Below are 24,058 nucleotides of genomic sequence, written 5' to 3'. Positions count from 1 at the left end.
GCGTTCGCATCAGGCTGCAGCTGGAATCTCCCCTCGCCAGCAGGGAGCAGGTGACAGGATTAGACCACAGTGCTTGAAGTCATTCTTCTCTGACGTGCGTAGCATGCTCTCTGCAAATAGAGTTGTGTGTTCACAGTCCATATAAGTAAATATGCCAGAGCTCTCCCCACCTAATAGCATTCATTTCCAGTTTTCTGTCTTATTCACCCACATACACATTCATCTCCAATCACCTAATAATTCATAAACACCATATTCTCCCCTGTGCTTAATTTAGTACTAAGTCTTCTTCCATTATGTTCTGCCAACTTCCCACCCTGTACATAAACAAATGTGAACTTTTCCTGTTTTCGGTTTGCTTACATGTATACACAAGCATACACAAACACTCCCACACACTAAAACACGCTCGCAGAGACACACTTTCTGCTGTGAGCTGAATGCCTGTCCATCACCTGTTGGTGGAAATCATACACAAAGTCAGAATTCGAAAACTTCTGCAAGTGTTTCGCACTTGCGTGTGTCATCGCAGTACATCAGAAAGCACTGTTGATTTGTTTATTTTGTAGCTGTTATAGCTGCCTGAACTGTTCATTTGTATGAAGTCTTTTCTGAGTATTGAACGTTTTGTGGTTAGCAGATATCCAGTGGCAAAATCTAAATTTCTGCAAATATACTTGTTAATCTTAAATATTTTATGGTTTTGAGAAAGACCATAAAGACTTGATAAATAACCACCCTTTAATAATCAAAGCTTGCCTCTACTTTCACTTTATCAGTATATATCAGCTTCCCATCTTAATCAGTGGTTTTAACCAGGAGGGAAATCTAGAGGAAGCCCTCAGTATTATGCATCAGTGTGTGTTTGGCCGCTGAAGTTAGTTCATGTCATTTCTTTTTCTGGTTGGCTCTTAGGACCATTTTATACAGGATGTTACTAGGGCAGAAGATAGAGAATTTTCATTTTAATTAAATAAATACTTATACTAATATCTAGGTAGATATCTCCCCGATCTGTAGAGCAACTAGGATATTGTTTGTGCTGCCTGAATTCACTCAAGTTTAGCTAATAGGCACTACAGGCTACTGCTGACAGGAATCAGGTGAAGAAGCAAAAAGAAAACACTTGTGGGGTGGTTTTGTTCCACTGCATTTTATCCCCAATTTAAAGTGTGCTAACAAAGAATCACATCCCTGTGTTGTAAGCATGCAGTTCATTCAATGATAGTTTGCAGGCATAGTATCCTTGAGAAACAGCATTGTTGTAAAATATAGTGTGTGGTACTGGAGCTTAAGTCATGCTCGTTAATTTAATGAGTGTTGTAAGGAGGTAGTTATTTCACAAACTTGAGTATTTCGGTAACTACAGTCCATTGATACCTACTTCAGCGGCTTGTTGCTCTGTGTAGTAGATATATCTCTTCGTAGCACACACTTCATTAATACACGCTTCTGACCAAGCTCCTGTGACAGAAAGACATCTATATTGCTCTCGGTAATTGGGGCAACGCGAGCGCAGTGAGTAGAGGCCTGGCGTAGGTTAGGAGAGAGCCGGGCTGCGGTGTGGGCTCTGCCAGCAGCCTGATGGGTGACTTCAGGCAAATCGTGTTGCCTTCCCTGCTCCGTGGCTTTACAAATCAGCACAATGAGGCTAATGGTAATGAGGTTCTTTGTGGAACATTTTGAGTTCTGATAAAGTCAAAGACATTGTTCAAGCTAAACATTCATATTAGGCTTTTATTATTTTTGTATTACACATAAAATCACTTCTCATTTACAGATGCACAGGATTTAAGCAATTAAGGTTTTGCATAAGTATGTAGCAGTTTGATAATTCTTTATATGAATGTTTAGATGGTAATACCATGATCTGGTACCATGGTTCAGATCCTATTTTTGCGCTGTCCTGGAGATGAAGAAACCTTTTAAACTCTACTGTTCTAATACCCTCACAAAGTGGATAACACGTTTATCTATCACTGAAACAGCTCCGGCCCAATTCTGTCTTAAATCAATAGGTAAATTACCACTGGCCCCAGCTGAGGCTGGACTGAGCGCGGGGCTGGTGAGGAAGTAATCAGTGTTTGCAGAGTATTTGGAGTTCCTTGAGTGGCACCATCTTGCAGGTAACGCCTTCCCTGCCATGGAGGGACGGGAGCAGCAGTGCCCCGAGGCCGAGCACATGAAGCCCGGGGCTGGTTTCTGAGGCGCTGCTGCCTGTCAGGATACACTGGCACCGCTCAGCACTGCCTGTGGCTGGGCCTAGGCAGCAGTGACCCGACCTGCGTGGTTGTCATCAGCAAGTAGTTCAACCGTCAGATAGCCAAGGGCTGCACCTGTTTGTGCTCAGAGATGGGCCTAAATCGAGTGTGGACATACAGGGCACTGATGGTGCTCACAACAGAGGCACCCAACCAAAAACTATTCCCATCAAAATGAGGTAGGAATGTTCTGAGGGCCTGACCAAACCAAGACTTGATTTTTTGGTGGCCAGCCCCCATTTCAGTAGCTCCTTCTCCGCCCTTTGTTACTGCCTTTGTTGTACGACCACTTAATATTTCCCCTTGTGTTGCAGGGAACTGAGTGATGGGACCACGTACACGTACCAGGTCGTCATTGTTTCTGGGGCAGAGGAGAGCGAGCCTTCTCCTGAGCTTGTGTATATCTCTGGAAGTGGATACTGCGGAGACGGGATTATCCAAACGTAAGTCTGGAGTGAGCAAACAGATAAATCTGAGCACATCTACTCAGCCAGGATCTGAGACTAGAAAGGAAGTGATGACCTCTGATGTCTCCTTAGCTTAGGCCGGCTCTCATCTGTAGATAATGACTCATGTGCTTGATGATTACCAGGATGATGACATTTAATTGGAACTTAGGCCCTGCTATCCTGGCACCAGTAGATACAGAGAGAGATACAGATAATGGAGTCCAGACAGCAGGATCGATATGAAAGTACGCTATGTGCTGTTTATGCTGTTTGTTCATGTATGCATATCGCATATATATATATGCGTGTATATGACATTTCCTATATAGAGCAGTGCTAGGAAAATTCACACTGTCTTTGGTGCTGTTGTTACACATGAAGCCCCAATACCTGGCAGCTGGTGGACAGGGTAAAACCCCTGCTATCTGGCCAGCCGGGTTCCTGCTACCTCCTCTTGTTCGACCGATCACAGGAGCTGGGATGCATTTGGAGGTGATAGACTTGGCCTCAGAGAGAGAGTGCTGGGAATTGCGTGTGCTTGGTCAGCCCCTCCCTCTCACCAGCTGCCAATCCCCAGACCACTGAAAATGTAAAACAATCATTCACAACTATGTTAGGGTTTATTCTTTTACTATGTTGGACCTTAAGGCCACCTGCTTCCAAGATTCCTGGCATTAGATAATTTAATTATTTACATGATGGAAGTAACAACAAGCAAGCGCTTAATCCAGCCAGTATTATTTTCTTGAAATAATGCTGATCAGCAATCACACAATACAACTCTGTCAGATGATATACCTGGCAGCAAGTATTTGCAGGATGAGGCCCAACAGGCAGGGAAATCAAAGAGAACAATCAAACGACATATAAATCCAGGGCAGTCTTGGAGAGAGAGGTGGAGAAAGACAGATTAATTTTGCTTTCCATAACTTTTCTCCTACTGTTATGTTTGCACATTCCTAAAACATCACTTGTGGCTTTGCAGCAAGCGTCGAACAATAGCTGAGCTGCCTCAGGAGCGAGCAGGAACCAGACTGTGTCACAGCTTGGTTGGTTGTGGCCCCACTTGCAGCTGTGGCAGCCCCTTTCTCATCTGGTTCGCACTCTTCTCCCCGCGTGCCTCTGCAACAGTGCGGGCTGGAGCAAGGCAGGACCCCATCCCCAACACCACCCTGCCGACTGCTCCCCTCTGAGTGCTGTCACCTGGAATAGCCCAGCACTGGGCTTCATACCTTGTTATTCCTGTGCTGGGGTCACAGGCTGGCCTTTCCCGATTTAATACAAAGGGTTTCAGAGATTACTGTTCTCTTTCTCCCCACCTGCTGAGTTGCAGCCGCACCAGCTATGAAGGAAGTTGCTCATATCCTCATCAGAGAACAGCAAGTGGTATCCACATGTGCAGGAGAGAAGTGGCCAGGCAAGCTTGTGAACCAGGAATGATGAAAGTCAGGACTGGAGGAGGAAGGGAGAGGAGTTTTCAGGGTCAGCACATAATGCTGCTGTACTGGATTTCAAGGCTTTGGGGTTCTGCAGAGGGGTTACAGCAATCATTGGGATGATGCCATTTGCCATCTGACTCCTTTTTGCTCGTTTGTGCCCTGCCTACAGAGACCTGGGGGAAGAATGTGACGACATGAATAAGATCAACGGTGATGGCTGCTCCCTATTCTGCCTGCAGGAGTTATCCTTTAATTGCATCGGTAAGTCCGGCTCGCAGCCTTTCCACTCACGGTGGGCAACAGCTCTATGCAAAATGCAAGGAAAAAGTCAACAGCAGTTTCAGCATTTCCAGCTGAAGAGTTGTCATGGAAGAGGGAAAAAAGGTGGAATTTGTAGGTTTGAAAGGCGAACATATCTTCCCAGCTTCTGGTCATTTTGATGGGAAATTGGTTCTGCTGGCTTTGAAACAGCCTCGGACTTAAGGCTAAGTCAGCCATTGTGGGACTGATCCAAAGCCCATTGAAGTCAGTGGGTGGCTTTCCACCAGTTTCAATAGGCTTTAGATCTGGCTACGTGAGAAGACATGAACTGATTTTTTTCTGGTAAACAGGAGGAGGAGTGAAAGGGGAAGGGACTGAGACCAGAAGCAAGTCCAGCTGAGGTCACACCTCCTTTGAGTTGCAAATCAATATCTGAGGATCAAAGGTCTAGCTAATCCCCTTTTTGAGAGGTGAAAACTACTTAATCAGATTTCATTTGCAAGCCTGGTTTGCTCTGATTAGCAAAACCTGTAAGCACAATGGCCGGAAGATGCTCGAGCTATCTGGGATAGCAGGGCTGCGGTTGTGAGCTTTACATATTTATTAAACTCTCTAGGAATGCTGGGGGCAGAGAAGAGAAAAGACCAATTTACTCTGCACCTTGTGTGGGGCAGTCTTGAGTTGTGGGATTGCATTTCCCAAACTGGACTCAGCAAGGCCTGGAGAAGGATGAAGCATGCAGACCTAAAACCAAAGTTAATGTTTATAAAGGGTTGGCCTTTTCTCAAGAGGTTTAACAGGTTCCTTATCTAGATCAACCAAGCAAATACTCTGTCTGTCCCATCTAGTGATCCCATGCCTGCAGCTTAGGGCATTGGTCCTAAGCAGATAATATAATGTTGGCAAGACTGAAATTTGCTCTTTTTGGCAATCAGATGATTATCTCTTGTGGCTGGAGCAACATATAAAGGACCTCACAGGCAACGTATTTCCCTCGGGTGGTAAGCTGGGGACTGCTTGTCTCATCTTTACTACTGCATTTTTACTTCAGCAGCCCACGCAGTGAGACTTGAGGCCTGATTTGGTGATGTACTTATTTCCATATGTAAATCACTCTATTGAAATTTGAGAATATTTATGGTCAAGGCTAATTATGACTATTGGTGGTCTTGAAGTCACGTTTGTGTTTCAAGTAACTTGCTGAATTAGACCTCAAACACTGAAAGAAATTAGTCATAATATTTTGAAAGTGAAATAAACACTAAAGCAAATGTTTTGGATTCTCCAAAAGCCGGGCGTAGTCCCAGGCTGGTTGCGGCAAGGATTTGAGTTGTAGTTGTACAGCTGCATCTGTTTCACCCTGTTCAGCAGCAGGTCTGAGTTGCCTGGTCCAGGTCGGTGCTTTGGCCACATCCCAGCTTTACGTTAGGACATGAGCCAGGTCCTCCCCTGCGCTCACTGGTTCTCAGGGAAACCAGGCTGGGTGGGCTGGGCAGGAGCTGCATCGTGCTCCCAGCACGTCCCCACACTGGAGTCCCGGCCTTTGGAGCACGCGGCGGTGTCGTGACAGGTGAGTGCAGGAGCCTGTATGCGTGTTCATCTCCAGTACCAGCAGCAGAGCTGGTTGTGAGTATGGAAAAAACCTGTCTGACAGCAATGTGATTAAAAAAAATGAGTAATTACAGTATAAACTCGGATAATTCTATGCCATCACAGAGGGAAAGATTTTTCAGATTTGCCTCTGTTGAAAAGGAAAGGGGAATTCCAGGGGTAACAAGTTGTTTGGGTTTGATGAGCTTCAGGAGGCTGTGGTTTTGCACAGGTCCTGGATTACAAAAGTGAATGAAATCCAATTGGTTGTCTGTGAAATCCCAAAAGTGAGGATTTATGTGGGTGAATCAAAATAACTAAATCAATGGCAAGGTGCATGGGCCCAGTCTTCAAAAACGTTTAGTTGTATGACTGTACAATTGTGGTAGTGCGACTGTTGTGGTGGTGATGGCCTCCGTGTGCCGGCAGGTCTGTGGGAGGAGGCCGGCTGCTGTTGTTTTTGGAGGCGCTGCCTTCACCAAATCCCTAGGAAAGGTGCAGTCAGGGAAGGAAATACCTGTGAAACAGGCCCTGTTGGCTTCTATGGGTGCTGGACCATCATGAATTAGGCCAATAAAAAACAGAAACTGCTGCCTAATCTTTCAGGCAAACAAAGAGCGCAGATTTTTATTCTGTTTTAACATAACAAGCATTAAAGACTCGTGAGAAAGCATGAAAGTATTGGGGAAATGAGTGACAGGACATATTACATAATAAAAAAAAAGAACAAAAATTCATCATTCTCCATAATCTAATAATATTAGTCTGGGTCCTCTGTCTTTAGCCAAACAAAAGCCTTCATTGAGACTGGTGGGATGTTTTCTTGGAAAATACAGAATGCTTGGGCCCCTGTTTGAGGAGGAGAGAAAAATAAGTGTAATATATTTCCATGTTTATGAGGCTGACATATGTTATAATCCTGCAGGACAACAAGTAATTATTTCAGGCAGTGTTATTTTTGCAGTGATGTTCTAGTTGTACTATGTAGCCTTTTAGAGCCCCAGGAATCACTCCTCTTCACCAAAGAATTCAGCGAGCCTCAAACACATGTTCAGAGGCTTTGCTGAATTGGGGCCTCAGGGTTTGATCTTGCAAATGTTTCCTTCCAGGCTTGTTTCTGAACTACCACAAGGCATTCTTTGGACTTCAGCAAATCTAACCACAATAGTGAATGCAATGCTTGTCACAAATTGTCTGCAGGATGGGGTCCCACATGGCAAAAAATAATCGCTAAACATTTGGGTTGCAAAGGCAGGATCGAAGGGGCGTCACCGGTGTCCCGTAGCAGGAGGTTTGATAGCAAAGCCCAAGTGGGCTTCTTCCATCCACAGCAGAGACTGCTCATGTCACCTCCTTTGATAGAAGAGAAATACAACAGAACAAGCAATCGCCATAAAGCTTTACGTTTAGAGCCATGAATCAGAGAATAATTTCGGCTGGAAGGAGTCTCTGGAGGTCTCCGGTCCAAGCAGGGCCAACTTCAAAGCTAGTTCCAGCTTCAAAGTTGGAGTACATTGCTCAGGCTCATGGCCAGCTGCACTGGCTATCTCCAAGGATGGAGGCTGCCTGTTTGCAGGTGTCCTTCTGTCTGTCTTGCTCTGTCTGCCTTTTAGGATCATGAGGTTTATGTGCTTTTTTTTATTGGTCCAACTTTCCATTGAATAAATGGCAGAAGGCTCTCAAGACACTTTGCGCTAGTGCCTGTAATAAAATTAGACTTTTTTTTTTTTCCCCTTGGTTTTGTTTTCCCTCCTCCTTTCCTCTCTAATCAGATAACAGGGGATCAATCTGCTCTGCCACGGGAGGAGGGGCGTGGGGGAAGGAAGGAGGGAGGCAGGGAAGAAAACTGTGTGGTCTTTACTGTCAGGCTGTCCTGGCCTTCTCTGAACACAAAGCCGAGTAAAAGAAAACAGATAAGATTAATAGCGTTTTCTTCCTGCAACATGCTGAAGAGCGACAGTGAGATTAATTAATTAATTAATGAAAGCATCTGGCAGGGCTCCTTTTTTTTTTTTTAAAGTCCTGTGGTACACTCGCCCTTCCCATCCTGAAATTCATCATCTCTACTTTTTTTCCCTTTGCTTAGCAGATTTTGCATATTTTATCTCCTCTGCCCAGAATTGGGTCCCACGGGGGAAGTTTCACTTTGCCTTTTGATTCGTAGGAGAGGAGCGAGTCAGAGTCTTGTCCGCTGTGACGGATGCGCCCCTCTCCTACCTCTTGGCTGCTTTCCTTTCACCTTGCTCTTGTTCACTCCTGGGACACCTGATTTTTGTGATTAGTGAGGATCCCGGCCAAGTTCAAGCCAATGAATCCCGTGTAAAACGGGCCCTGGTCACAAGAGTTATGATTTGCAGTTATGTGAACCCAGAGCTTTTTAGCACTTGATCTGTTCCCGGCGGACTGTTGAGAAATGGGTGTCTAACAAGCAGCTGAGCACCTTGTCCTTGGTATGCACTCTCCCACACACAAACACCGTACACATGCACCCAGATATATGTGCGTACATTGAAAAAGAGCGCTGCTTTCATTTGCATTCCTTTTGTTGAGTGTGATGTGCATTATGCATTGATTTAGCTCTCCAGTGCTGAAGAAAGAGAAGGATATAATAGAAAAGATGCAGAGATCAATGTAAAAGAAGGAAGGGGGGGAGAGATTAATATGAAAAGAGATGAGTAGAGACTGATAGACGCATTGAAACCCGGCTGGAAAGTAGCTGCAGAACTTCTATCTCGCCTTAAGTTTGCCTGGTAATTTATGGGGTTTTCAGTCACATCTTATTGGTGTTGTTATTGCCATACTTTATCTCCTTTGCTTATGAGGGACTCCTCGCGAAAGACTTTGTGCAGCCAGGCAGGGCAGCAGTGCCGCTGCCTTCGACGTGTGAGTGGTCGCGCTGAGGAACGTGAGCTTTCCAGCGAGGCACATGCTTCCGTGGGTTGTTGGACGGGGGCCTCTGGGATGTGAAATACAAAATAAAGGCACAGGGCAGAGGAAAACAGAAAATAAACATATCTAACTCTTGAATTTACCACCGGTTTCTGGCATGCTTGCAGCATTAGTCACCAGTGGTTGTTCAGAGAGAAGTATGATTTTAATTTGACAACGCTCTGTTAGCACCTTTTCTTTTGCTTCTGCTTGGCCCCCAAATGTTTTTCTGCTACCTTACAAATCTGGATCTGTAATTCTCCTCCTCGGAGGCCTCTCCCTCCAGCTGTGAGCCTTACCTTTGTGGGAGCTCTATCCTTTACCTCTCCCATTATCCATAAATTAAGCATAGCACTTTCCCCTAATCTTATTGTTTGGAGGGCTGCATTGCATTCAGGGAAATGATTAATATTCATGAGCTTGCTATCTCTGTTTGGTGCATAATCCTCTGGGGAAATTGCAGTGTTAAATGAGTGACACAAACCTAATTTTATATGTCTTTTCTTTCCTTTCTTTCTTTTTCCTTTTTTTCCCTTTCTGACAGAGAAGTAATGTGCTTAAAATAAATTGATGGATGACCATCCATATTCATTGTGGGCATGCTTTGAGAGCGCGCCTCGCTCCCAGCCTGGCCCCCTCCCCTCCTCATACCCCTGCACGGGAACACGGCTTTGACTGCTGAAACCGCAGCCCCACGCAGCAGTGAATGGTGATTTCTCCCACAAACACCAAATAGGCCCTGGCTGGCCCCACAGAGGACTCCCAGCAGAACAGCAGCACGGGAGAAACCGAGCCGCCTGGTGAGGGAAGCTCAGCATCTCGCAGGACATCAATAAGGGTAGAGCATTGAGCAAGTAGCTTGGGAAGGAGTGCTGTCGATAAAGAAGCTGAGGATCCGTAGAAGGATTTCATAACGGATAGCAATTAATTTAGTGACTGGAGCTATTCAGATAATATTTGTGTGAATCCTTCAGCTTAAGGCAAATACTTTGAAGCTGACTGTTTCCTGCAGCTCATGGGAGTGTGGCTACATGTTCCAAAATGTCTAAGCACTCATTTGGCAAGTTAGTAATAACAGCATCGTCATAAAGTCTCTTAAAGTGATTTTCAGACTGTCATCATTAATAGTGCCGTCTTAGCAGGGCCAGCTGAACCACAGAGAAGAGAGCGCAGGCATCTCAGGCAGCAAAATGCTTTTTTGTGGGGGAGAATGTGGGCTGGGGTGGCATTTGCCTACATTTTTCTCTCGGCCAGTGACTCCAGCCCAGATCAATCCAGCTTTGGTGTTTAGGACATGGCTAGAGTGAGAGCCCAGCAGAGAATTGCTCCTCTGCTTGTTGCATCCCTCTTGCATTACTCTCTTTGCGGATCAAAGAGGCTTCCACGGCTGGTCATGCTTCCCTCCTTAGAGCATCCTCCGTGACTCAACAGCGGCTTGCTGTGCTCAGAGGATGATGCTGAGCACAAGACCTGCCTTTGCAATAACATCCAACCACACACACAAACAAGCTGTTTGTTTTCCTTAGTGAGTGGCACCAATGTTTTATTTTTTTTTTTTATTTTTTTTTCCTCCTGGGCTCCTTCCCAGCCTCTGAAGCAGGCGGGCCAGGTGTCGCGAAGGGCCACGCCGGCCAGCCTTTTTGTGGTTGTAGCGGTTGCTGCCTTATGCGACAGAAATCTCAAGATTTTCAGTTGAACAGTCTCCAAGTGTAGCTAATAAGTCTGTGTAAGTCTGAGGAAATACTGAAGTATTATCAGCACTGCTTTTCTGATTTATCCGAACACCCAGAGAGGGAAACGAGGGTAGGTGGAAGAGGAGGCGCATTGTAGTGCTTTTCTAACATGCCTGGCGTGGGGGGAAGGCCGTGTTGGCTCCCGTTGGCAATCCACAGAGCAGATAAGGTCTTCCTACCACTGCCAGCAATGCAAAATATCCTTTCTCTTAAGTGACAGAGGCTTGTGTTCTTGGAGGTGAAATATCAAGTTTCAGAGCTGGGCTCTGTGAAGGAGTTGTAATTGTATCTGTCTGCAGCAAGCAGATCAATTGCATAATTATTGTGCTCCGACCGCTATATCATACCGATGAGCCGAGTCACGCCAGACAAAGGACAAGCCCAGGAATGTATTTCCACAAAGCAGCTGAATTACCAGGGAGCCGAGCTCCACAAGCGCGTTATATCGGCCCTGCTAGGTTCAGGAGATGCTCAGACATGATTGTCATATTGTACAGAAAACAGCCTCCTGCAAGGCCCCTGGATGTTCCGCAGTAGATTGCAACACCCACGTTTACTTCATTTCCAAGGTGTCTGCTTTATTTCATTGAAGAAAAACGTCACAATTTATTGATATGCAACTTTATTCGCAAAGGTCTGCCCGAGCTCTGTGCGGTGGTTTTCCTCTTTGCAAATCAGGATATCCAGGAAGGAAAATAGCTCTCAAATGTTTTAATGCAGCAGGAAGTATCTCTGTCTCTGGCTTCTTCAGTATTAGAGATCAGAGGATACCCTGGAAGCAGGCCACGTAACTCACCCTGTTCCCACTGAAGCCAAAGGTGAAACGCTTACGGAAACAAATGGTGCAGGTTCTGCGATCCCTCAGCCACTGTGATCTGCGCTGGAGTTATTCCTGCTTTTGAGACAGAAACCTCTGGATGTATTTCTTCTCATCTGTGGATACAAACACCAGCGCTGGAGATGCTGATTAGGTGACAGGTAAAATCCCACATCTACAGAAGCTGCTGACTTCGGCAAGCCTGTGATCTGGCCCTCGCCGCAGCCAAAAGGGCCCGCATGCCTCTGCCTCCCCGCGAGGTCTGAACAGACCTTTCAGGGGTTAAAATGTGAAGCTCATTCTGTTCCAAGAATTTGTTACTCTGAGACAATGCTTCTGCATTTTTGTGTCCCCCCCCTTTTTTTCTTTTTTTTTTTTTTCCCTCGGACGAATAGTTATGTGGCATGAGGCTTGTTATAGTTGGAAGCATCCCTAAGTAAACAGCTGAGCTTAAAAATACTTTTTTTCTTTTTTTTTTTTTTGTCTGGCCTTTAAAAAAAAAAAAGTAGTTATTGCACAAAAGAAGACTATGCTGATGCCAATCACTGCATCCTAGCTGAAAACAGGAAGCCGCCCCGAGTGTCTGTCCCCAGCACTTTGACCATGCAGCTCGGACATAAAAAGCCTCATCGGAGGATGTGCCCTGTGCTATGAAGTGGATCTCTTTCTCTCTCTCTCTCTTTTTTTTTTTTTTTTTAATGAGGTGGAAGGCTGCCTATCGCAGATAAGTGTATATCCTGTATGTCTGCTTCCTGACGTGTTTCAGACTTGATTTGTGTTGCTGTAGTTTTTCTGGCCTCACTTTGGCCAGGTGACGGGGAGTTACTTGCTGACCCAGGCAGGGTCTGATGGGTGCTCCCCGGCCTCTCTCCCAGTCCTTTTCCTTACCTGGTGCTTCTTTTATTTCTGAGCCCTGGGGGGGGGTTGTATTTCAGTGCAAAAGGCTGCGTTTTGCACTGTGCTCGATCACCTTAAGAGGCAAGGACAAACAGAGCTCACATCATTTTCTGTGCAATGCACAATAGCCCCGCGATTGTTCTAGATCTTGAAAACCAATTACAATTGGCAAGTTTTAGGAAACAAGCCAGGTTGTGCTAATGTTTTCCCACAAATCCCCCTTCTCCAGGTTGATGGCTGCCATGTAGTGTTCAGGGATTCCTGGGCGTGACAGATTTCTCTGCTAAACCTGAGATTTCTTTCTCCCACTAGCCCGAAACAAGGGCAAGAAAGGGACTTTGGTTTGGCTCCGATGTTTTGGTGCCTTCAGTGATGGTTTTGTCAGGGGAAAGGAGCTCTGACTGCCTGAATGAATACACGTTCCCCGAGTTCAGCTCAGGATCCTTCAGCATCTGTTCTCAGTCCCCAGGGACTCCTGCTGCCAGGTACTATGCCTGCAGACATTTTTCTGTTCTAGGTTTAAGCTGGATTTCCAGGCAACTGTTTTTTAATTTTTTGAAGTCATTTCTCCTTGAGGACAAATCAGATTTACTTCATGTTCTCTTCCTCCATGTATTACTCAGTTCAGATTTGATTTTAAAGTGACAAGTCCGTAGTGTTGATGAACATAGTCCGTGGCATGGGTGACCAACACATCACCATGGTCTTCATTAGGTCTTTGTATCCTATAGATCTCTGTGGAGACAAAAAATAAATTGTATTATCAAGGCCCTGGATGCATTTCATGTAACAGTAGGCAAGAACAGATCAGAAAAGGCCTCCTGCGCCCCTATGGAAATAAAGATGTTTGCTGCTGCTTACTGGAGATATGTCTCTCCTCACACTGCCCTCCCCAGCTCTGAGCCTGTAGGACTCTCTGGATTTAACTGGGCTTTCACACTGCTGGTGGAAAGGGAAGAAGCCTGCTAGTTTGTATTTTGTGAGGGCAATCGTTGAAAGAGACAATCTGGTTGTTTTTCACTTTGCTTACAAAAATGTGAAGCCCGACTCTAACCTACCAAGCATCATGGACCACGTTAAGAACTGGGAGTCAGAACTGGTGCTCAGCACCTGCGGAAGGAAGAGCTGGCTGCTGTGGGCTGTGGACTCTTCAGTCCCCTCGTCAGTGCCTGGGAAGGATTTGGAAAAGTTACCGTCTTTGACATGACCCTGAGCAGGAAACCCCGGGCAGGAGACATGTTCCCCCTGTGTCCCCCCTTCTCACCAGCAGTCCCCTCCAAGCACGGCGTTGCCCACTGCAGGATGGCGTGTCAGTCCTAGGACTCGCGGATCTTCCATCAGACAAAATAGTGGTTGTGAAGCCCCTTCCCCCCACCGTCTTTCACAGCACACGGAGGTGAGCAGGTACCTCATCTGCTCTCAGTTTTCGGGCATGGGGCCATGCAGCCAGCAGACCTGGCGGCAGGGTGAGCGGCCATGCAGGTCTGTAAGGCTTTGTTAAGCATTTTTAGGCAGTCTCCATTTAATTCAGACATCTCAGTCTCTCCATTCGGTTCCTCCCTCGGGTTTTGCAGGCTCCGAGCAGACAGATTTATTGGGGTCTTAAGCATAATCAGGAACAAATTAGCCTCTGTTAGGATCACACACTGGCCTGGATCACAGCTATTCAAGGGCTGCCTTCCCATCCATGTGCGCATGAATTAAGTCATCTGATTGGAGTAGGTCTTGAGTATTCTTTTATCCCAAACACATGATCTTATCAGAAGCCCATTACGTTTATCATCGCATTAGGAGGGAACATTTGGAGCCAGTACAGGAGTATGTTGGCTATATAAATGCTGTGCTTACTTCAGTGCCTATCGTGAAAATAAGTCCGTGCTTCAGGGAGGCAAGGGAAATACTGTCTGAATATGTGTGCCTAAAATTAGGCTGTGAGTTTCTGGGTGTGTGTTTGCATCAGTGGGGTGGCTGCATCAAGGATGTGTAAAGAGAGCGTACATGTGTTTGTGTGTCAGTGTTTCTGTTGGTGTGGGTGTGTAGCAGGATGTATTTGGGTGCCAGTGTGTGTCACTGGAAGTGTATATCTGACTGTGCATCTGTTCATGGGCTGAAGGCTGGGTCTTTTTAATATGGTAGGTCTTTTGCTTTTCCTTTTTTTTTTCCCTTTTTACAGAAATAAGCCTCTTTTCATTAAATGACAAAGACACTCTTTTTCCAAAAATAGATATTTTCATATATTTGGGATTTGTTTTTGAGGATTTTTGATTGCTGACCGCAGTCTTCCCAAAGCCGAGCGTTTCTCAGAGATTTCTGCTGAGGCTCTCGCTCAAAGTGGGACATGGCGCTGCGAGGCGGGAGAGCCGCTTCGCTTCATCCCGCTGTTCCTGAGCACGGCAGAGAGCTGCCCTGCGCTTCGACAGCTCTCTGCAGAGACACGCAGAGCAAGAGATGCTTAAGGATAAGGTGAGGGAACCAAGAGCTAACCTCTATTATATGGAGCTCTGCACCTTCCTTGGGCTGACTGGCACAGGCCGCGTCTCTCCCACCCCACGTTGGTGTGGCACTGGGCCAGCACTAACAAACCCCATGGAGCAATAAGGTGTGCTGCGAGGATGCCCGAACTGGGGCTCTAAGGGCACACATGGTTCACAAGCAGTTCAAGTGCCGTGTTCCCAGCAGGGCCAGTGTCAGATGATGGGCAGCAGGGCCCTGCTGGCATCAGGAGGAGGCTGGGCAGCGAGGCTGCTGGGGCCGGCCTTGCTGGGTTGCATTAGAGCCCATCTTCACATCCACCCCAGCCCTCTCCCACCGTGGAGTAATGGGGCACCCTGGGGAGCCATTGTCAGCCTCGGCTGTGAAGCGCTCCCCCCGACCACTGCTCCTCCGAGCTCTTCGAGGTGTGTGGTATATGTTTGGTGGCTCCCGGCCATAAGAAGATTTTAAGATGTGACTTGTAGGGTCAAGCAGTTTGGCCACCCCTGGAATATTAGCTCAGACACAGTGCTGTGCTCGCACGGCTGAACGGCTTCCAGCCTCACGCTGGCTCATTTTCGCCAGCTTGGAGTGCTGGCCCGGCAAACACACAGCTCCCCACGGTTATCCACGTACACAAGTTGGCTGCAGAGGTCGTGATGAAACGAAAGCAGAATGACCTTCTTTCCTGATAGGTTTCTCCGTTCTTTCAAGTTCACGCTCTTGTAAGCACCTAGAATTTTGCACGGGGGATTGGGAGGAAGGGAGGGGGAAAAAGAGCGAAAGTCATTAAATAATTGAATTGCAATAAACTGATTTTTTTTCTGGCTCATGATGGTATTTCACTGTGTAAACTAGGAGGAAAAATAAACAGGGGATTTAGTAGTTTGGAAGTAGCTCAAAATTGAGCAGCCGTTGGATTTTCTGACACCTAGCTCGAGATAGTCCAATGCTACCGGCAGGACTCTCCTTAGGGATCGTTTCCATCAGCCCAGCTCGCAGCTCTGCGATAATTTCCTACCGTTTTTTCAGCAGGCTTATTTGCCAGACAAAAATACAACAGACTGTCAGAACTGGATACCTCTGGGGACTGGCAATGATAATACAATACAAAATAGGATACCAACAGGTCAAAGGTTTCCATTTCACAGAGTACTCTAATGACTGAAAGTCATTATTGCTATGCAGTCTGTTTGAAAAGAGTAGATGGATCCTGGTTCAGTTTTTAATGGGCCAGTGTTACAGAAACAACCTCAAAAATTTGGCATCTTTGTTGGCAGTCTCATTAGAGAAGCCACAGAATAAATGGACAAGGATAATAAAGTCTCCTGCTGCTTTTGATCCTTTCAGGTCAAATCTGAGTTATGCTGGTTGAAGCCGTGTGTGGATGTGGCAAGCTTACCCTCACACTATGTGGACTGTATCTGCGCCTTGGATAAACAGATCTGGTTGGCCCTTTGTCCTGTGGCTGTGAACTTGGCAGTTTTTGCCATCCCTAAATTCACAGATGCTTTTGTTGTTGTTTTGCAGATATCTTTTAAGAACAAAAAGGGAAACATTGTAGACCAGACCCTCTGTTGGCTGTCTTCCATCCAAGGCAGTGGAGTTATGCCAACACCCACATTGTCTTTCCATATATTTTCGATTTCTGCTTTCTTCTGTCTCCATCCTTTTAAATGGAGATAGACAAAAATAAGCAGAAAAACCTTCGCATTCAGAAATGTTTTGAGGGTTTTGCCCAATAACAAAACTGACTAAAAACTGACTTTCTTAAAAGTGCCCTGCTGTTGGCCAGAAGTGACCGATGCTTTCACTCCCCAGTGATCTGGACCAGCAGATGCAACACCACTGGTGTTATTAGATCCTAGCAACTAGGCCACAGACATGTAGCCATTTTTCGATTTCTCTTTGGTTTCTCCTGGCAGATGAACCCAGCAGGTGCTATTTCCACGATGGTGATGGAGTATGTGAGGAATTTGAGCAAATGACCAGCATCAAAGACTGTGGCATTTACACTCCCAAAGGCTTCCTTGATCAGTGGGCTTCCAACGTCTCCGTCTCACATCACAGTGACCAGCAGTGTCCAGGATGGGTGGTCATCGGTCAGCCAGCAGCAACACAGGTAAGGGAAGCAGATGCCGTTACCTCTCCTTGAAGGTGAAGGCTAGCAAGGACAGTCATGAGTGTAACTAGATGGTTAGCATTCATGTGTGATGTTACCCCTGTCTTTTATCCTGCCACTTCACCAAGGGAAGCTCCCGATAGCAGTTACCCTTTTTCTGAGCCTGTTTAGTGGTGATAGAGTTGAAATTCAGTTCCAGTCACCCATCTGAAAACTGCCTGAAGTCGTGGTCTGCTTGATTCAATAAGCTGTGCAGGAGTCACCGCTGGCTAACTAGCATCACCTAAAAGACTAGACAGGCTCTCTATAGCCAGCACAGGGTGCTATCTTGTGGCAATGAGTTCTGAAGGCTAATGCAGAATAATACAAAAGAGTGTTCTTTCTTTTTTAATAGTTTTGTGTTTTCTGCCTCCCGGATTCATAAAAGCACCCTATTGTTCTATTCTGAGAAAGGTCCCGTCCATTCCCAAAGCCATTCATTAGCTTTAACCCCTTTCTTACATGTCTCCTTTGTAACATAAATAGCTCCAGTTACCATAACTTTACCTTTTGTCTCCCTGAGAGAATTAGATCCAAATGAGTTCAAAAAGACATTAGATAAATGCCTGGAAAACAGAGCTGTACACGATGCAGATGCAACAGTCCAGATGCAACCCTCTGACTCAGGAAAGCCCGCATTGCTTGTTGTTTTTTTAGAGGATACAGCAAGAAAAGGATCATCATATACAAGAGCTACTTTGTATATTCCTCCTTCAGCATCCACCATTGTCCCTTGCTAGACAGGGCAGTGAATCAGATGGACTTTGGGTTTGATGCAGCCAAGTTGTTCTTGCAGTCTAATTATCTGGGAGGTGTCTTGAGTGGGCAATGCAGAGAGGAATGCAATGTCAAAGATATGACAAGCAGATTTATCCGTGAATAGTAAATGCTAAGCATTTCCAGTTGGCTTACGAGAGAAAACATCTTTATCCAAGAGACTTGGCCTTGTTCACATTGCACAAGTCTGTAACAAATTAATGACCAGGTCAGTTTTAAACGTACAAAGCGTGATTAGCTGGCATAGTACCAAGACAGAATCCCGAGCCCAGTGTTGCCTTTTTGTCATGGTCGTATTTATTATTTTACACTGTAAAAGGAACTTTCCTCTGCACCCCTACCAGTGCCTTCGTAGCTTCTTTCTCATTTGAGCTCCCTGGGCTGTAGTACTGTTCAAAGCCCACTGTCTCCAGTTCAGGTGCAGTTCAATGCGCATGTCCCCTAGTCCTCTGTCCCCATGCTGTCAGGGTGATTTCCTGCCCTGATTTTCTCCTAAAGCACTGGTAGAGATGCAGCCACGCTGTGCGGTAGGACCGTACAACATATGGTCATGTGGTGGAGAAAACACCACCACATGCACACTCAACAGAAAGCCCTGCTGTGTAGCCACAACTCAAGCATGTTTGTTGTACCCAGATGAGATGAAGTTGTCACAGCCTTGTTAGAGAAAAAAAAACAAACCAAAAACAAAAACCAAGCTGTTGTATTTATAGGCAGAGCACTAGCATATCACACACTGGCGGAGTGAATGGGAACATGCCTCCTGTTATTGGCTCGCCCCTGGGGAGATAACAGTGTGCTATTTACTTCCAGCAAGAGGAATTTGTGCTTTAGCTCAGCTGGTCGTATTACACCCGTTTGAGTGTATGGGGTTCACTGACCTTTTTAATCACATATGTTGAGAGTCTTTGTTTTCCACAGGAACAAGACAGGCTCGTAGCTTGTGAAAGAGCACCTGACTTGTCACTCTGGAGAGGTTAGGTGGGGCAGCAGGTCATCACTCTGTTAGCTAGCGGAGTGCTTGAGATGAAAATTAACCTAAGATCTCCCCTAATCACCATGTGTAATGATCACTGGTGTGTAAACATGTTTGGCTTCATTATCTGTGCAAGCACTGAGCCTTAGGGTTTTTTGTATTGATGAAAGGAGCACCTTTCCTCACCCAGATATCTTTCAGAGTAGGTTGTGTGCTTGCTGATGTTGTGCAAACTTTTCATGTTGTTGCTGGGTAGTTTCCTGATTAATCAGAGTGGCATTTGTGTTGGCTTCTCATCAGGAATGCCATGAAAGATATGTTTGAGTGCAGTGCACAGCAATATACAGAATACATAAGCTGCCTGTTTGTTAGCTATCCCTGTTCCTCATAATTGCCCTGGTATTCTCAAAGTGCTTTAGAGCATTTTAAGTATGTCCTTCACGATTTAAAACGTTTTCTCATCCTTAGCTATTTCAAGACCCGTTTCTCTGCATGCCTGTATTTCTGCCTTAGTTCTACAGAGGCTGTTCGTGAGGACCACGTTTGGCGCTGCGGTGCTGCTCAGCAATATCAGCGTGCCTGCACTTGTTTACTCTTGGAGGATTGTTTGTGAGCAAAAGCCAGAGTGCCCTTGCTTGTTATTGTAGGGCTCCTTCTGCAGACTGACCACCCCAGGCCTGTTTGCAGAGCTCGCTAACACGTTGCCCGTTTCCACAGAGTTGCTTGTTTCTTAGAAGTAGGATGTATGCACTTGCTTGTTATTGCGAGATGGATCTTACATGTGGCTTTGTTACTTGTTAGTATGAGGCTGCTGAATGGCAACATACTAAGGGAGCAGAAAAAAACACAGTATAAGATTTGTTTTGAACAACAAAATGCTTACAAAGAATGACACAGTCTTGGCAAACAGATACACATTTGAAAAATGGAAAGGTCACACAGCCCCCCCCCCCCCCCCCCCCCCCCCTTAAACAATCGCTCTTTCTGCAGAAGCAAGACTGATAGACAGCCACTTCTACTTTCCTGGCAGCCACTCTTCAGTGCTGATTAAGAAATATTCACAGTACTGACAGCATCATATTTAAAGCCAAAGAGGACCAGTCAGCAGCATCACACCAGCACAGAAACGTGAGCACCATCGCAGGGTATTTTTACAGTTTGATTTCTAATCTGGCATCCTCCGCAGGTCTCGAAGCAGACGCTGCTCAGTACCTGTTATCGACTGCTGGAGGAATTCAGCAATAAGGGCTTTGCACGCTCTCGGGCCACTCTTTTCCTTACCGCTCTTGCTGTGAGTTTGTAAACAGCCTCTCCTTGCCATCCGCTGTGTGTGAAATATCATCAGTGTTGATGTACTGGTTGTGTGGGGTTTTCTACAGCACTGTTTATTTCTCAGGGCCTTTCTTGTGCTAAAGATTATTGATGCTAGCATTAAGTCATCAGCTGGTGTACTCTGGCAAGGACTACAAAAAGGCAGTAGTGCTGGGCAGATTTATACCAGCTGAGGGGCAGATCCAGTAAGCATAAACAGAAAGACAAAGGGCGCTCAGACCGATCCGTTTTGTGAATAGCTGCAATTTTTTTTTATTTTTATTTTTTGCACTGGAAGTCCCCAGGGACTTGTTTCTCCTACCAGTTCATACTCAGCCAGGGTCAACCTTGTTATGAGCAGGAGCGGGGAGGATGTGGCCTCCTACCACCAACCTAAGCACTCCTGGGCTTGGCAACGTGCGAGTTTAAGGAGCCATCTCATGGCCTCCGTGGGCAGTCCCGCTTGTATCGCCACCGGTGAAGCTGTGTGGGTGAGGACAGTTAAACAAGAAAGCATGGTGTGGATTAGGTCACAGTAAAAGGGTGGCTGTCCCATAGGGTTCAAGAAAAGAGGTCGTGCAGTGGCAGCCTCCATGCTCTCCCTGCGCACTGATTTTGTTCTGAGTTCGTTAATGTGTTTGGTAGTGTCTCTTTCTTTCTGGAGTAGGTTGTCCTGAGCATGAATGCTTTGGATATTTTTTTAAGTGTCTTATCTGTACGGATGTGCCTCCATGGGAAGCCTCTGCCAGGCTGATTTGGGGAGGGCTCTTCACCCCTGACTCCGTGGCTGGGGTGAGAGGGAGATGGGTGCAGCCCGACCGCGGGGCTGGAGGGGCCATTTCTCCTTCCCTCTTGCTGGTGGGAATCCAGTGGATTCATCTGCAGTTCCCTTTTGGCCTCTATAATAGACAGGTGTAGGAAGGGACTAATGGCTCTGTATGTGGCTTATCGGTGACCTGGTTACTCCTGTCACAGCAGCATGTACTCAAGCCTTGGAAGTTGGGGTCTACATTGGTAATTTAGAGGGGCAGTCCCCCAACAGCTCTGTCTTTCATTGTATTTCCTCCCAGTTACACAGAAGCTGTTTAGTTCAAGTCACCATATGAATATATATATACATTTTTCCTCCCTGTGCCATTGCCATTTCCTGGTTTTCTCCTGTACGGGAAAAGCCGCACAGCTTAGGCACAGTTAATGAGAAGGGGACTCTTCCCCAAGGCTGCTGGGCACACAGATCCTGGGATTCATTTTTGTTCCCAGACAAACCCACCCCCTTCTCCCCCTGGGTACCCCACAGGGGCTGCCATGGAGTAAGAAGCTGTGGAAGAGGATTCTTATTACATCTTTCCCACAAACAGAGGCCCCCTCCTGCCCCTATTACAGTTCCCACAATTGCACTCATCCAGACTCACTGCAACAAACCTATTCTTCAGCCGGCCATAGAAAGATGTCTAGAATTGCAGCATGTCTGAAATTTCCCACAAAAGAAGAAGGCAAGAGCACGAAAATATTCTGAGTACTGGAAGAAAAAACATGGCAGAGCGAGGGCTCCACGGCTGGTAAGAAAATACTGTGACAAAATTGAAGAGAAAAAATATGAAGTTCTCTGCCACGCAGTTTTACTTTGACTAATAAATATAACTCTGAAGGTAATTCCCCAAAGATCCAGCAAAGCCAACAAATAGGGTAATCTTGAACAGGAGCGGGAAGAGGAAACCTGCAACTTTTAATGGAGAAGCCATTCCTCTCCTTTGGGGTGATCTTGCTGAGAAGTGGGAGGGTGTGTGTCTGTCGGCTCTGCAAGTGGCCCTTTTTGAACTTCCCAGTTCACAGCCAAGTCCTGTTGCTCTTCAACGGTAAGAGTTTTGTTGTGGTCGGAGGGATAAAAAAATCCCCATTTTTAATAAGATGATTTGCTTCGCAAATGTCTCTGTTATTTATAGCCTAGCCAGCCTTTGAACCACTAATCTCAGGAGGTCGAGTACAAAATCCCACTAAGAGAAACTGTTAATGGAGGAACCATGAGTGATCAGAGACCAGTTCTGGAAAAAGATGAACTGGACACTGTGCACAGGCTACCGCAAGAGGAATGTAGGTTTGCTGTACTCGTCTGAGCACATTTCCAGTACCGGCTGGTGCACCAAAAGGCTTCAGCTTAGCTTACAGATTCCCCAGGTCTAAAATTAGTAGAAGGGAGCCCAAAACATAGTCTCTCTTTCAGCCTTCCCCCAGATACTATGGACCAGACAGTTTGGTCTTTCACCTGAAGGCTGGGGAGTTGCACCACGAGCCTGGCACCAGGCAAATTCAGGCTTGGGAACTCTGAGGAACATGCCTCCCTTGTCTTAAGTGATGGTATTTTTCATATCTCTTTAATGAACAGGGATTAATTAAGCCTTATCACAGCCACGTTGTCTGGTTTCTGTTCCATTTAATAGAGGTGGAAACCAGAGCTCACAAAGATAAAGCTGCGGTTTGAGAATTAAACCTCAATTCCCCCCAGAGACATTGCAGGCGCTGGGCGTTATTGGGCCCAGGTGTCCCCAGGACTAGGAAGCTCAGGAAATCTCAAAAGGGAAATGTTCATATCTTGTATAAGAAGAAAACTCTGTTCAGGGCCTGCTGTCAGTCGGAGTCTGGGAACACAGATCTGGAATGGATTCCGGGGTCATTAAATCCACTGTGTGTTAGCTTTGTCAGCCTTCTCACATCATCCGGTGCGTGAATTAACCAGATTTTATCCTCACACAGTTGGGCTTGTTCCCATTGCAAAATGACTGAAAAACAATTCCACCAAGTCCTTGCTCTAACAGCTAGAAACCTTGTTTCCCACCTGTGTTGTTGAGAAAGCTGGGTTTTGCAACCCTCTTGCCAAAGGAGGTGATGTTGTTTGCCTGGGGATCTCCTCTGGTCCTTATTCACGTCTGCATCGCTGCTTTGTCTCGTTGGAGCAAGTGGTCCATGTAAAGGGTTTGCACCAAGGTGACGGATGCTCCAAAGATCTGTGCTATGCCTTCTGCTCAGAAATGATCCCAATGTTCTGAATAAAAAAAGAGAGAGAGAGAGAGAGAGAGAAATGGGATTTCTAGCTAGGCTGGCTCGAAAAGACTCAGTTGCAGTGAGCTGGTTAAGAAAGAGCATTACCTTAAAGGTGCTCCAGAGCTGGCTGGACAAAAGGGGATGCTGCCCATCACCTGGCTGCCTGTTCCCTGCTAGGAAGGACAGTGATTCAGCGATTCCCTGCCTTTTGCCCCCCGTCCCCATGTCTTTCAGTGCTCCTCTGCTCGGGGCAGTAGTAAACCAGCAGACCCCATGCCTGATGTCGTAGCCTCTGGATGATTTGTGTATGGGGAGGACAGAGAGAACACAATGAGATGTCAGAGGAGATTCCAAGCAATTTTGCCAAGCTCTCAAGGGATTTTTTTCTTTCCACTCCCCTCCCCCACTAGTTTTTAGAATAATTTTTCAAGAGCACATATGCAAGTCATCTAAGGGGAACAGAACAGTGAGTACCAGGGGCTGGTACACTGTGTTCCCTTTGTGTACTGTACAGAAAATAGATAAAAGAAACAAAGGACGATGCAGAGAGCAAAGCAGCCATCAGTACTCTCAGAGAGGTTCGGTCTGACCTTTTCAGAGATGAAGGTCAAACCAAAAATCCTCAGGTGCCGGAAATTGGTCCTGTCTCTTCCTAGGACCAGGAGACGCTCACCGCTAACGAAACGAGAGCAGAATTCCATCCCGTCTGTTGTTGCTGGGGGCGAGGAGAAGAAAGGCAAGAAAGGAATATTGTCTTGGATAATAAGAAGGATTATGTGCTTCTTTAGGAAGTGACCGACCATTTTATGATCATATCTGCCGTACACCCAGCCACCCACCCAGATTACACGCTGTAATTGAAAACAGCTTGGACCCCCCAGCATCAGTGAGCTGGAAAGCCGGACCCCGCAACAACGGCGGTGCTCGTTAGCATGCACTCTTCTGAA

At 46.2% G+C, this 24,058-nt stretch overlaps 1 protein-coding gene across 3 annotated transcripts in view; it reads left to right on the top strand.

The window, feature by feature from the left end:
• The window catches only part of PAPPA (pappalysin 1), a 362,370-nt gene that overhangs the window by 266,599 nt on the left and 71,713 nt on the right, over nucleotides 1-24,058 (top strand). For all 3 annotated transcript variants that reach the window (XM_013182853.3, XM_013182852.3, XM_066981035.1), the window contains 3 exons: nucleotides 2,576-2,704; nucleotides 4,319-4,410; nucleotides 16,773-16,969. In XM_013182853.3, coding sequence (XP_013038307.1) covers nucleotides 2,576-2,704; nucleotides 4,319-4,410; nucleotides 16,773-16,969 — 418 coding nt within the window. The remainder of the gene's footprint in view (nucleotides 1-2,575; nucleotides 2,705-4,318; nucleotides 4,411-16,772; nucleotides 16,970-24,058) is intronic.

This window comes from Anser cygnoides, chromosome 20 (genome assembly GCF_040182565.1).
Source record: "Anser cygnoides isolate HZ-2024a breed goose chromosome 20, Taihu_goose_T2T_genome, whole genome shotgun sequence".
In the NCBI taxonomy this organism is placed as follows: domain Eukaryota; kingdom Metazoa; phylum Chordata; class Aves; order Anseriformes; family Anatidae; genus Anser; species Anser cygnoides.
This window is presented reverse-complemented; position numbering and strand designations above follow the sequence as displayed.